The following is a 14092-nucleotide window of genomic DNA, read 5'->3' as shown; positions in this document are numbered from 1 at the left end:
GGCATGTTTATCATCAGTCAGGGCAGTGAGTACAGGAGTTGGGAAGTCATATCACAACCATATAAAGATGTTGGTCAGACCGCACTTGGATTAATGTGTTAAGTTCTGGTCACCCAACAATTGGAAAAATGTCATTATGTTGAAAAGGGTAGCGAAAAGATTCACAAGAATGTTGTCAGGACTAAAGGACTTGACTTATATGGCAAAGCTGTATGGGATGTGACTAATTTCCTTTGAGCAGAGGAAGCTGAGAGGTGACCTTATAGAAGGTATACAAAATCATGAGGGGCATGTACAAGGTGAATGGTCACATAGTCTTTTTCCAAGGTTATGGAGTCAAAAACTAGAAGGAATAGGTTTAACATGAGAGGGGAAAGATTTATAGGGAACTCAAGAGGCAACTTTTCACACACAGGGTGGTGGGTATATGCTGAAGAGGTAAGTACAGTTAGAAACATAGAAAAGAAAATAGGTGCAGGCCCTTTCGAGCCAGCACCGCCATTCATTGTGATCATGGCTGATCATCCACAATCAGTAACCTGTGCCCAACTTCTCCCCATATCCAATGATTCCACCAGTTACAATATCTAAAAAAAGTTAATGGATACATGGAAAAGTTTAGAGGTAAAATGCACCAAATGCAGCCAAATGGGACTAGTTCAGTGAGACAACTTGGCTGGCATGGACGATTTGGGCCGAAGGGCCCTTTCCATGCTGTGGGACTCTATAAACTTTCAGCAGAATTAGAAAATTAACTTCCAAAGATTGATTCTATTATACACTCCACAGATGCCACATAACCTGCTATATCCAGCAATCATTTTTGATTTAAGCTTTTCAGTATCTAGAGTTTGATTTTGATTTCCAGTATTTAGGAAGCTCTTTACATTGGCATGAACAAATATTAATATGTAATCTTGGCATCTTGGTATGTTTTCACATTCAACCACATGACAACATCATCATCAAAAGGATCCATTCTCTAATATTTTCTTTTAAAACAAATGTATTGGACCTGCGCTGTAATTAACATTTGCGATCTGTAATTTCAACTGTGCTGAGCAATGCTGGAGACAAAAAGGGTACATACTTAGATACTGTCTAATATTATTGAGAGAAGCAGACTAATCCAACCAGGTATATAGTCCTTTAAACATTGAAATCAGCAAGTAAATTAGGCCCGAGACCCTGTACTGTGGCACTTCAACAGATAGAAACATAATATGGGAATTTGGTCCTCATGTTGATAAACAGCAATAAAAGTTTCCGAATGTGAAGGAAAGACTGGAGGAAAGACTGGGCGCTGAGAGCTCTCTTATACCTGCATTAAGGAGGCATTTAAACACACCTGAGCAATTACAAACACCTGTGAAGCCATGTGTCCCAAACATTATGGTGCCCTGAAATGGGGGGACTATGTATTAACATTGCTGTAATTTCTACATGGTGAAACCAAAATGTATTGAATTGCCTTTATTAAAACCTGACAATGTGCACTTCAACCACATGTGATTTTTTTCTATTACAAATCTCAAATTGTGGAGTACAGAGGCAAATAAATAAATGATGGGTCTTTGTCCCAAACATTATGTATCTTTGCAGCCTTTTTAAAATAAAGATAGAGCATTAGACGCCATCAAGTCTTACGATATCTGATTCATGGCAGAAGATGACGCAAATATCTCTGCCAAGGCCCCTGTAATTTCTTTCCTAGCTTTCCACAGTATCCGAAGGTATATGTGGTGAGGCAATAGGGATTTATTCACATTAATTTGCTTTAAGACCATCAGCAATTCTTTTTTTGTAATGTGGATATGTTCAAAGACATCATTCGTTATTCATTTCCCTCCATTCCTTAGTTTCCATGGCCTTTCCCTTGATAAACACAGATGAAACATTATTGATTTTAAAATCAAGTTAGAAAGCATACATGTATTATGTTTTGATGAAGGCAGACAGGTTGGAGAATACAAAGGAGTATATTTCTGATGGGCTAATGTCCTAGAGAAATGAAAATACTGCTATGATGAAGGAGAGTAATGGCGGCTTGTTAAATCTGAAATTTTTAAAAAGCTGGAGATGCCTCGCAAGTAAAGTAGATCCATAGACAATAGGTGCAGGCGTAGGCCATTCAGCCCTTCGAGCCAGCACCACCATTCAATGTGATCATGGCTGATCACCCACAATTAGTACCCCGTTCCTGCCCTCTTCCCATACCCCCTGACTCCGCTATCATTAAGAGCTCTATCTAACTCTCTTGAAAGCATAAAGAGAATTGGCCTCCACTGAAAGAGAAAACTGTTAGCATTGTAGATTGATGACTTTTAATCAGTTGGCTAGTTGGAATTGTGTTAATAGCCTAGAAAGCTCAGCTATCTGAAATGCTTTGTAAATACTTTATTGAAATCACAACAATGTAGCTAAACATGTCCATAGAAAGCATATAAAATAAGTGCAGGAGGAGACCATTTGGCCCTTCGAGCCAGCGCCTCTACTGATAGTTGTAAATGTGCCCCTGTAGATCCTGAAAATATGGTTCATCCAGATGTAATTTGTGTCCAGTGGTATTTGATAATTATATTTGATTGGTATAATGATCAGATTGTGCCCTTGATGAAAATAGCGCTAACTGCGTTACCTTTATTAATAGGGAAGAGCAACCTTTTTTCTCCACTGCAGGCAATATTAGAAATTTAGGTTAAATAATTATATAATGTTATCTATGCCACAAATTGTTCACCCCTCCCCCTCGTTACTTGTCATGGTCCTCTCCAGCAATGTTATCCTCTCTAATGCCAATCTAATCAATTAGTGCAACAAATTGGATTAGCATGTATCTCTAGTCAATTGCAGGAGCAGGCAAGCAAGCAATAAAGGTCCTTCAACTCTGTAAGTGAGAGTAAGAGAAGTGGATGTTTCTGGAGATTTTGCTAGGATTCACTTGACATATTAATCTGCAGATCAATTAAATTGGATGCTGTATTAATGTTGAGGTTGGCAGCTCAGTTCTTTATTAATTTAGTGTGCACAATTAATGTAAGCAGGGAATGCATATGCTCTGAATAATGTAGGGTGTTATTTTAGCCTATTTTGGAGATTAGAGAGAGGCAAGTCTAGAAATGACACCGCAAGTGATTGTTAGACACGGTTTTAGATCAGTCACACATCATCAGGAGCAATGTAATAATTCTGGCACCTCTCTAATAACTATCATGCAAAAATTACTGACAATTGAAATTATAGATTGTCTAATAAGTGATTGTCTTCAAATATATGTTCAATCATTTAACAAGTTCTGTCTCTTTTAATAGAACAAATGGAGAGGTGCCTTGCAATCGACCAAAGCCAGATCTTGATTCAACAGTGCTTAGACCAAAATCTGACATAGTATCACCGATTATTCGGCCAAAGTCAACAGAAATACCTGACAAAGCTTCTGACACTGGTAAGACCGTGAATAAAATTCATTGTAGATTTGGGGGCAGGAATGAGAAGTTAATGTGCATGCTTTCTAACAATGGACCCACATTATAATAATAATAACCAGATGATTATAAGAAAGCAGATGTGAATTAAAACTAGATTAATCTATAAAGTAATGCTTGTGGGAATTTTCATGGATGTATATGACAAACTAATCTGAATCTAAAAATACAGTTGGTAGTTGTGGTAATGATATTGGTGTTGTTTAGTAGTAGTTCAAGTTCTGCTACTTCACTGCGTTATATAACATTACTAAACTAAAGACAGCCCATTTTACAGTGCGGTTAGTAAATATTTGATTCCTGGTTCGTTGCCAAACTTTTAGAAATTGACATTGCTGGTCCCATTTGTAACGTTTTGTTATATTTTTTATAACTGGATAATATAACGTGTTGTTTCTATTTCAGATCTCATCAGCTTTGACACCGTAGAGTCCTATAGTGAGAAACTTACTCATCCAACAGCCAGCAGGCCGAGAATGCCAGGACGAAGGCCACCCAGTGTTTTATTTGTCGGACATCCCGTGAGTTCCTTTTGTTCGGTGTTAAGTCGGAGGATTGGCATTTTACTTTTTTTTAACCTGTATAAAAAACCCAGTATAAATCCTTGTAGCCTCGGGGCTGAAAATGCTGTCTCGTTAGATGACAAGCCGTAATAGCAGGACAGCCCCAAATTCCTGTCCTAGCCTGCACCAAGTTAAATTAGTAATGGAATGATTTAAGTACCTTTGGTACAAGGCAAAGGAAAGAAGGAGTCATCAGTTCTTGTTCATTGTCACTCACTGGATGTCACTTTTAAACTAGAAGGCTCTCGACCCGAAACATCACCTGTTCCTTTTTCTCCAGAGATGCTGTCTGACCTGCTGTTATTCCAGCTTTTTGTGTCTATCTAAGAAATATTGAAGTTTGGCTGTGTGGCCTCTGCCAAATACTCAATATCCACTCTGCAATAAATGCCAATTTTTAGGATGTATTTGAGGGCTGTAGACTTAAACATGTTAGGACAAGTCAACAGCATCAGGAAACCATGGCACAAATCTGGAGAACAAAGCTCGTACATCTCTGTGGATTGTCTGACTTGTCCCTGCAGTGAAAGGATGTGCAAGGAGGAGACAGAAAGAAAGAGGAAATTTGAGAGCTAAGATTTGCAGGGAAGAATGGTTTTCGAATTAGCAAATTGGGACTGGGGTAGTAAATGAGGGAGAGCAGGACATTTGTGGCACAGGTAGCAAAAACCTGCAGAGAAATGCAGACAGGTGGCGCCATTGACCATGGGATGAAGAATAAAATGGCAGGGATGACTAAATTAAGCAAAACCAAGTGTTGGAGGAACTGAGCAAATTAGGCAACATATCTGGCGAAAGTGGACAGAGGCCATTTCGGGTTGGGACTCTTATTAAGAAGTTAAGTTTGTTTTTCAAGAGTTGGAAAAGGAGATCTCTTTTAAATCTTTTACACTGCCTTTGTTTTTAACTGAACCAATAAGAAGTGCAAGATTTAGAAACAGAAGAATTGCAAATGCTGGTTTGTACCAAAGATAGGCACAAAGTGCTGGAGTAACTCAATGGGTCAGGCAGCATCTCTGAAGAAAAAGAATAGGTGACATTTCAGGTCGGGATCCTTCAGTCTGATTCAGCCAATGTGTTATTCTAAATTCCCAGCTCAAAGAACCCCTTATTAATAACAAAATGCCATCATGGGAATGATTGCACCGTATCCTTTTCAAGAAATAATCATAGATGGTTTTCTATCGAGACATACAAGCCATTGATTACTTGCCCCTCTGGGACATTGATTGCCCCTCTGGGACATTGATTACTTTTCAATTGGTATTAGTATATACCCAGATTATGAGCTGGACTAAGCGGCTAATGCTAATTGTCTTTATTTTGATGCTATCTGGATGCAGGTTAAACAGACAAAGCCATATTTAACACACAATTCTATTTCATCTGCTACATGAATCACTTTGTCAGACCACTTCAGTCAACAAAGGGTTAACTTTGCAGTGACTAATTTCATATAATGGATAGACCTATAATTGGGATTGCATTTTTAAAGGCATTTGATAAAGGGTTTTAATTTGTTTTAGTAGGTTTTTATAGTTAATGAGCATAACTGAAAGAAGACATTGTATAAATGGAGAAGCAGGGCAGTCTGTCAAATAATAAATGATAGTAATTTAATTAGATTTTATTAACATTTCAAAATTTTTTTAGGCTTCAATTGAGAGTCCTTTAGATAAAATGTCTAAAACAATCAAAGAAGAAGAAGATGAAGTAACTGCCAAACCAAAGCCTTCTGAAATAATTAAAAAGGTATGGCATTGGCCAAATAAACGTGTACAATAGATTCTGAAATCTTTGAATATGTTCAAAACGGCTTATCAATATTATGACCTGTTCTTCAACTGTGTTTCAGCCATCGTTCAAACAAAATACTGGAATAATGAATGCCATTGAGGTGAAGGATGTAACTGAGGTAGATAATAGGAACAAGACCTCCATAGAAGACATTAAAGCACAAATAGCTGACCTGATGACATTGGTTGAGAAAACGAAGATCCAGCACAAGTAATAACTTTTGTATTAATTATAGTTATTTTTGATGAGAATATATATAATTTCACTTTGTAGTCTGTTTACAGATATTGTATTACTTTATTAGTTTATTTATTTATATGTTTTTAGTCCCATCTTTTCACCTTCATTAACCCCTCCATCCAGACCCTTAAAGTAGGCAACCAAAAATGTTTCTTGGAATCCTTAACTACTGTTGGACAAGGAAGCAATTAAGTTGATATCATTTTTTTTTTTTGCGACTTGTTAACACAGCCTGACTGAATATTTGGCAGAGATTAACTTCAAGAGGACCATAGTTTTGTGCAATTGAATTTGAAGACTACATATTAAAATAAACTAATGTGAGAATCAATAAAAAACTGTACTCATTTGGAAGTGAAATTTACCAGACATAAGATTGCACTGAAATTTGTTTAGCAAAACTGTTTGAATTTTTTCCTCTTTCATAAACAAACAAAATATCTGAGTGGATGTATTACTTTAAGATCGACAAATAATTATGGAAACATTGTGAATGATTTAAATAGCCTTATAATTTTTGCATTTAATTTATTGTAAACTTATATGCAGTTTACTTGGCCCTTATCTTTCTATATAAAGGGCTTTCTATATTCCACAGGGCTTCTACACATTCCTCTTTTCCTGTCACTGCTTTTCATTTTTATTTTGTTCTTTGGGGCTGGCTACTTTTATTGTCCAAAGTGGTAATACTACAGGAGAAATTGGTGAAAAATAGATTAGAAACGTCCTTCATTCCTGTTTTTTTAAAATAAATGCAGTTGGCTCTAAGTCATCTCAACCTTTATACCATTCCACTGTAATGGTGTACAAATGTAAATTGGAGAACATAGTATATTCAAATTCAATACTAAACCCAATGTAGTAACTTAATTACTTTTTGATGCTGCCAGATTCAGATCATATCTTTTTAACTCTTTCCTATGGCTGGCAATTCCGTGAGCTCATGTTTGAAGGCTTTTTTTCTTGATTGTGATTTCACCCACCCCAACCCTTCCGAATTTGGCCGAAAGCTTCAGCATTCTTATTTCATTTCCGCCATTCCAATTTCACCTCACATTTTTCCGCAAAACAGTCGGTAATTGCAATTTGTCAATTCGGTTGCTAGGGGTTCCGCGACAACCCGCGAGTTTCCCTCAAAATGTAGCACCTAGACTGGGCAAGGCAGCCAATCTACCTCATCTGGACTTCCATGGCCAATTTGTCAATTCGGCCACTAGAGGTCGCTAGGGGTTCCGCGAGAAATGCCCCCGCCCTGGAAGTCTCCCCGAAAATGTGGCACCTAGGCTGGACAAGGCAGCCAATCTTAACCTCATCCGGACTTCCATGGGCGATCGGTGGGTTGAATTTACAAGCTGCGGCTGGGGCTCTGGAAATCCAACCCAACTGGAGCCAGCACATATAGCCGACTTCCTTGGCCAGCTGGGTATAATACTTAATACTGATTAGCTAATTAATTTATTGCATCGTATGGGAGGCGCATTCCCAATCTCGTTGTACCCCTGTACAATGACAATAAAGATATATTGGATTGTATTCATATCATATCATATCATATATATACAGCCGGAAACAGGCCTTTTCGGCCCTCCAAGTCCGTGCCGCCCAGCGATCCCCGTACATTAACACCATCCTACACCCACTAGGGACAATTTTTACATTTACCCAGCCAATTAACCTACATACCTGTACGTCTTTGGAGTGTGGGAGGAAACCGAAGATCTCGGAGAAAACCCACGCAGGTCACGGGGAGAACGTACAAACTCCTTACAGTGCAGCACCCGTAGTCAGGATCGAACCTGAGTCTCCAGCGCTGCATTCGCTGTAAAGCAGCAACTCTACCGCTGCGCTACCGTGCCGCCCTAATACTGGATTGTATTGTAAACCAGCAAAGCTCTGGAACCAAGAGTGCCAGAAAATCAGTGGTGGAGCTGTAATGTGTAAATATTAAATTTAAGTGCAACATTATATAACTATTAATTAATTAAGATGCGGTTAAAATATAAAACACAACACAAAAGACAATTACCACCTTTTTGGGCTAATTATCAATTAATGTGCAAATTTACTTCAACAGGTACTTCCGTATGCTTAGTCGAGTCGCATATATCAACTCTTTCTTCATAACTTAGCCATACATTTTATGACCATTGTTCTTTTATTCAATACCAAGAGAATTGGGATGTGTAAGGAAAAAGCAAAATAGAAAATACAAAACAAAACAATTTTTTCTTTGTGCTGCAAAAAGTAACTCTGTTCAATAACCTTTCCATAAATAGCAGAATATACTCATGATAGGCCTGACATTGTACATGTTGTCCAGGAACTACAGACTGGTGGAAATAAGTCATTTTTCACACATGAATGTAGCGCAACACATATGCACATTTGGCGTGCATACTTTATTCGCTGAAAAGTTGCATTACACGCCATATTATGAATTTTGATGTAAAATTCTGAATTTTGGACATCAAAATTATGAATTTGTAAAATCAAATGTTTGGAGGTCTGTGATTTCCCTCCTCATCGTAAGAGCTGACATTTATGTTGGAAATTTTGATCTAATGAGGTTAAAGATGAGTCAAACCTGCATAAAAATTATATCTGATACTGGGAAAGAACTCTCCAAAGTAACAGGACATGTATGTGTTGTCTACAGAAAAGAACTATCTGAACTAAGGTATGAATTTGAAGAAGAAAAGAAACACCGCATTTCCTTACAGGTAAAAATGAAAATGAGCAGATTTTAATGGTTCTACTTATGCGATTTAATTAATAGTTTTCACGTTTATTTTTCAGAACAAGCTTTGTATTTTACTGTTGAATTATTTTATTGTGCAAAATGAGCATTATCACAGCATTGTGCCTTTTATAGCATTCTAAAACCTTTAATATCACATGTAACAAGATACAGTGCATGCAGTTGAGTAAAAATGTTGCCATGCGTAAATACAATCCCAGGTTAAATCCAGAACGTATAGTAATAGCCCACTGAGTCAATATGCAAGAGTCGCCAGGTTTTGGTGGAATTTTCAACGTTTCAGCTGTAGCTGGCCATAAGGCACCTATATTTGAAGGAATGGTGCCCACATATTTCTGCCTTCTGCTCATGATTAAAGTCCATCATCATTGGTATTATCTTTCCCAAAGCAATGATGTGCTCAGACCCAAATACTATATTTCAACTGCAGCCAACCAATAACTTGTGCAATATCCTACCAACATTCTTAATTTAGTGCATGTGAGAAGGATGTCCATTTGGATATTTCTTCGATTAATTTAAATGTTATTAAATTCTATATCTTTACATCACTAAAGATAATATTGTTTTCTCTATTTACAGCTGGAGGTAGACCAACTGAAGAAAGCAGTTCAGCCGACATGAGCTACATTTTATTCTAGATTTAGTGCAACTTGTCAAGCTTCAGATGCTGCTGCAAGTAACCAGGAAGACCAATACTTAGAAATGGCTTTTCACTTTTATTATAATTATGCTCCTTTTTTGAAAATGTCAGATGTGATGATCTTTATAATGATGGGTATAATTGTATGATGTAAATTTTTTGCCAATGATAATTAATGAGGCCTTATCTTGTATTGTTCCGGAGTGGCAGACACACATTCACGGTGGATGTTTGTTTGCCTACTGTACTACTGAATCTGTATAAAGGGGGAAGATGTTAATTTTTTAATTAAGATGTAGTTTAATTTTTTTAATGAATCTGCTATTGTAGTTATGCAAAACTATAAGATTTACACATTTTCTGCTCGAGGGGGAGGAGCTTATTAGATATTAGAAGATCTTTGTCTACTCGAGGAAAGGGAATTTAATTTTGCTGTATACAATTTATTTTAGCAATCCTACCCAGGTTAAACACTATTGTGCCTGATTGAAGCCTGCAGATGAAAGTATTAAATGAATATATAAAGTTGGTGTTCAAGGGGCAAAAGATTGTGAACAACAGACCAATTACCTATGCAGAGTAGACTATGTATTTTCATATAGAAGGTTATATTGCAAATGTAATTGTTGTTTATGCATTATTTTCCATAAAGGGAGCTTTTGGCATAAATGGATCTGAGGAAATAAGCAAGCACCCCATGTACCTTAAGTGTAGCCTTTTTTGATGAATTATGGTTCTAAACTATTTTATTTTCTTCTCCTGTTTTACCTGTGTTCCCTGCTTTCTGTTCATTTAACATTCTTGATATGGTAAACTAATCTTCCTGAAAGGGAAGAAAGAATATATATATTTGCATTTACACATCTGTTTTTATTTTCCGAGCCCTCTGCTCCCAGTATAGTTTGAAACAAAGTGCTCTTGGGGACTGTTTTTCAGCAGCTCTTGCTGCCATGAAGCTCAAAATAAATTATCACAAATGACAATCATTTTTTAAAAATCAATATGTTGATGTGTCTTTCTCGTCTGTTACACAGCCATACCAAGACATTCATTATGTAAGTTCCTCTGTTATATTTGACATACCTTGTGTTCTGTTCCTAATGATCCTTTCAATTTATATTTTTCCCCTTGGCTTTCTTTTCAGGAATTACCTTTCATTAAAGAATGATTATAATACTTATTTAATCCATGACTGAAGTCTCTATAAATGTGGTTTCTTCAAGAATACGTTTATAGATGCTGTATAATAATGCATACTCATTCCAAATTTTACGTATCCATATTAAAATGAAAAATTGACTTGTCTTAAAAAGTTTTTTTTTCCTTTTGTAGTTCTGAACAAACTGACCTGGAATTTAAAAAAAAAGACAAAGTGCTGGGCCCTTCTTCAGATAGAGTCAGGGAAGAGGCAAATTAGAGATAGGAAGAGGTACAAAGAACAAATTAATGAAAGGTACACAAAAGAACAAATCAAAACCAGCAATGACGAACAAAGAAAGATGGCTGTGGAGAAGGTGATAGCAAGTAAAACAGTGAAATTAAGCATGATGACAGTGAAACTAGTTGGATGACTAGGGTGGGGGAGGGATGGAGAGAGGGAATTTCAAGGGTTACTTGAAGTTAGATAAATTAATATTAATACCGCTGGTTTGTACTACTGTATCTGCTGTTCTGGCTGTGGACTTGTATATCGGCAAAATCAAGCGCAGATTTGGCAATCATTTCGCTGAACACCTTCATACTTTAACTCAAACACTTTAACGACAAACACTTTAATTATCTTCCCCAATCCCATACTGACCTTTCTGTCCTGGGCCCCGTCCACTGTCACAGTGAGGCCACACACAAAGCGGAGGAACAGCACCTCGTATTTCGCATGGGCAGCCTACTACCCGGTGGTATGAATATTGTTTACTTTGTTAGATCCTGTCATTCTTCTCCAAATGCTCTCACGTTATATCTTTTATACTGGACTCCATGTTTTTCCCTCCACCATGTAATACTGATAACATTACCTCCTTAAATGAATGTTTGGAATAAGCCCTCAAGAGAATTTAATGGGTCTGGGCTGGTGGAAAGCAATGAAATTATTTTTTTCATGAGGACCTTTTATGATACTTGGAGTCTCCATTTACTAACAATTGAATGTATTTAGACTTTGGGTGATTATTAAAGCTTAAACACTTGACAATTGCTACTTCAGTGCTGATGACTGCAAGAAGATAGTGAATATTTTGACTCGATCCAAGCAGATTCAGTGGTTGCCATTAAACACTACCTGTCATTTGTAATTATCTATCAACAAGTGCAGAGATGTATTGTCTCCGGGTGAGATTCTGTTGAATTCCTCGCCCTTCACCAAGTAATAAAGTCACATTTTACTTTGGGCAGCTCAGGTGATCCTAACCACTACATGGTCAATGTTTTACCACTCGAAGGGCCGAATGGCCTACTCCCGCACCTAGTGTCCATTGTCTATTGTCACCAGCACTAACAATGAAGTTGGGGAAACCACAACACAATGGGCACCTTCAAGGACTAATGGTATGTCCTATACTTAAAATCTTACAATTGTCACATGACTGAAGATGGTGCTTGTTATGAAGCTTGCCCATTCCATCGAGTTATTCCATCTCCCATTTGGGGTAATGTTGCAGTAGTTTCACTGCTGACTAAAATGAACTTAAGGATCACATACTGAGAAGATAAAGTTTGTTAAATTGAATCGAGCATTGTTGTCTATCGATGAGACTTGTGTGACCTTGCTTTTGACCTTCCCTAGAATATTTTGCTCACAGATCATTTTCTATTTATATGTAGTTTGCACTAGGTTGTAAATAACCCCTCTCTCATCTGACTCTATAACTAATTCCAAGAAATAAACAGTAGTCAGTCATCAATAATTAGTGCTGACACAGCCCTGGGCAAGTACAGCCCACAGAGCAATTGAACGTTTCACAAGATTTACTTAGTTGCAGAAGCGTCACAGGATGTTTACCTCTCTTGAAATGGTAAATGGAGGGAGTCAAATTACAACTGATCCTAAAGTTGTTGTCTGAAGAAGGGTCTCGACCCAAAGTGTCACCCATTCCTTCTCCAGAGATGCTCATAAGTGATAGGAACAGAATTGGGACATTCAGCCCATCCAGTCTATGCCGCCATTTAACCATGGCTGATCAATTTCTCCCTCCTAACCCCATTCTTCTGCCTTCTCCGTCATAACCCCTGACACCCATATCATCTATCCACCTCAACTATCATGCCAGCGTGAAGAGAAGCATCAAAACCTTTTGCTTTCATCCCTCTCCTGGGACAATTCACTCCAAGGCAAAGCTTGATAAACCCATTAACTGTCACTCACAATTGCTCTATATGTAGGCTAACAGTGCAGAGAGAAAGACGAGGGAATCCTGCTGCTATAAACAGATGTCTTAATGAGTGTAAACACTAATATTCAACATTACTTCAGATATGCACACAAATCTAAAGCAACAATGCTTATTGTTATCCCAGTGTTACAAGGAGACATTCACATGTAGTGCATGAATCAGATTGATGTGTGACGACTGGCTCTGTTGGTACTGTTCAAGGAAGGTCAACTGTCCCGAACCACATATGTATATATATATCAGATATATATATATATATAAACCATATATCAGATGTACAGCACTTTGGTCAACGTGGGTTGTTTTTAAATGTGCTATACAAATAAAATTGACTTGACTTGACTTGACTTGACATATGGAAACAGAAACTGGAATCTCTTGCAGTCCCCAGGCCAAATTCACTCTGAAACCAAACACTGGAACATAAAAACAGGATTAACATGGGACAGGAAACAATTTGTCACAGCATTTGCATTGCGAGGAACTGCCAGATATATGCAAAAGACTATTGATCAGGTCGTCATCATTATCTGCTGAACTATGTTAATTCCTCGGGCAGTCCTCGGGCAGAAAACCAGTGCAATCAGTTACTCGCCTCACAGCAGGTCCATCTTCAGATAAGTCAAGCATCTCAGCAATAGCAAACGTTAACTTGACTGCACGCACACCTCCGCTGCTGCTGTCTGTCCCGCTGAGTTACTCCAGCTTTTTGAGTCTACAGAAACATCACTCCTGGGTATGTGGCCAGGGCAAAGTTCAGATCTGCAGCCTAGAGGGAATTTGCCTCACATGGCTCTTTCACTAGGATCACCAATAAATCTAAAAGTTCCTATCGGAGCCTGAAATGTCTCATTGGGCATATTGTCCAGGCTAATTAATTTGGATTCAGAAGTCATGGTGGAACTTGCCCTTCTAGATGGCAGATTCAAACCAGAAACTTTGCATAATTGCACTAATTGATTCTTTTGTCTTTTAAACAAATCCACAGCTTACAGCCCTTCAAACACTCACACATGGGAAGTTGGAGGTTGTTTACATATGCACAATAATAACAATACAGCTTCACTAATTGTAAGATTCTGAGATAACACTAATGCCTGGAGAGGCATAACATTGCACAATGTTATCAAAGAATTGATTAAAATAAATAGAACATTATTGAAGAGCATCAGCTTTGATAAAGTCTTCATAATCACAGCGCCATTTATTTTTACTGA

The 14092-nt window shown here is 37.7% G+C and overlaps 1 protein-coding gene across 4 annotated transcripts in view; it reads left to right on the top strand.

Moving 5' to 3' along the window:
• Positions 1-10745, top strand: part of cd2ap (CD2-associated protein) — a 122131-nt gene extending 111386 nt beyond the window's left edge. For all 4 annotated transcript variants that reach the window (XM_078400154.1, XM_078400153.1, XM_078400152.1 and 1 more), the window contains 6 exons: positions 3312-3445; positions 3891-4006; positions 5702-5800; positions 5904-6055; positions 8742-8805; positions 9426-10745. In XM_078400154.1, the coding sequence (XP_078256280.1) occupies positions 3312-3445; positions 3891-4006; positions 5702-5800; positions 5904-6055; positions 8742-8805; positions 9426-9467 (607 nt within the window). In that variant the 3' untranslated portion in view covers positions 9468-10745. The remainder of the gene's footprint in view (positions 1-3311; positions 3446-3890; positions 4007-5701; positions 5801-5903; positions 6056-8741; positions 8806-9425) is intronic.
• Positions 10746-14092: the final 3347 nt, after the last annotated feature.

The sequence above is a fragment of the Rhinoraja longicauda genome, chromosome 5 (genome assembly GCF_053455715.1).
Source record: "Rhinoraja longicauda isolate Sanriku21f chromosome 5, sRhiLon1.1, whole genome shotgun sequence".
In the NCBI taxonomy this organism is placed as follows: domain Eukaryota; kingdom Metazoa; phylum Chordata; class Chondrichthyes; order Rajiformes; family Arhynchobatidae; genus Rhinoraja; species Rhinoraja longicauda.
Note: the sequence above shows the minus strand (reverse complement) of the source record. Positions and strands in the feature narration are given on the sequence as shown.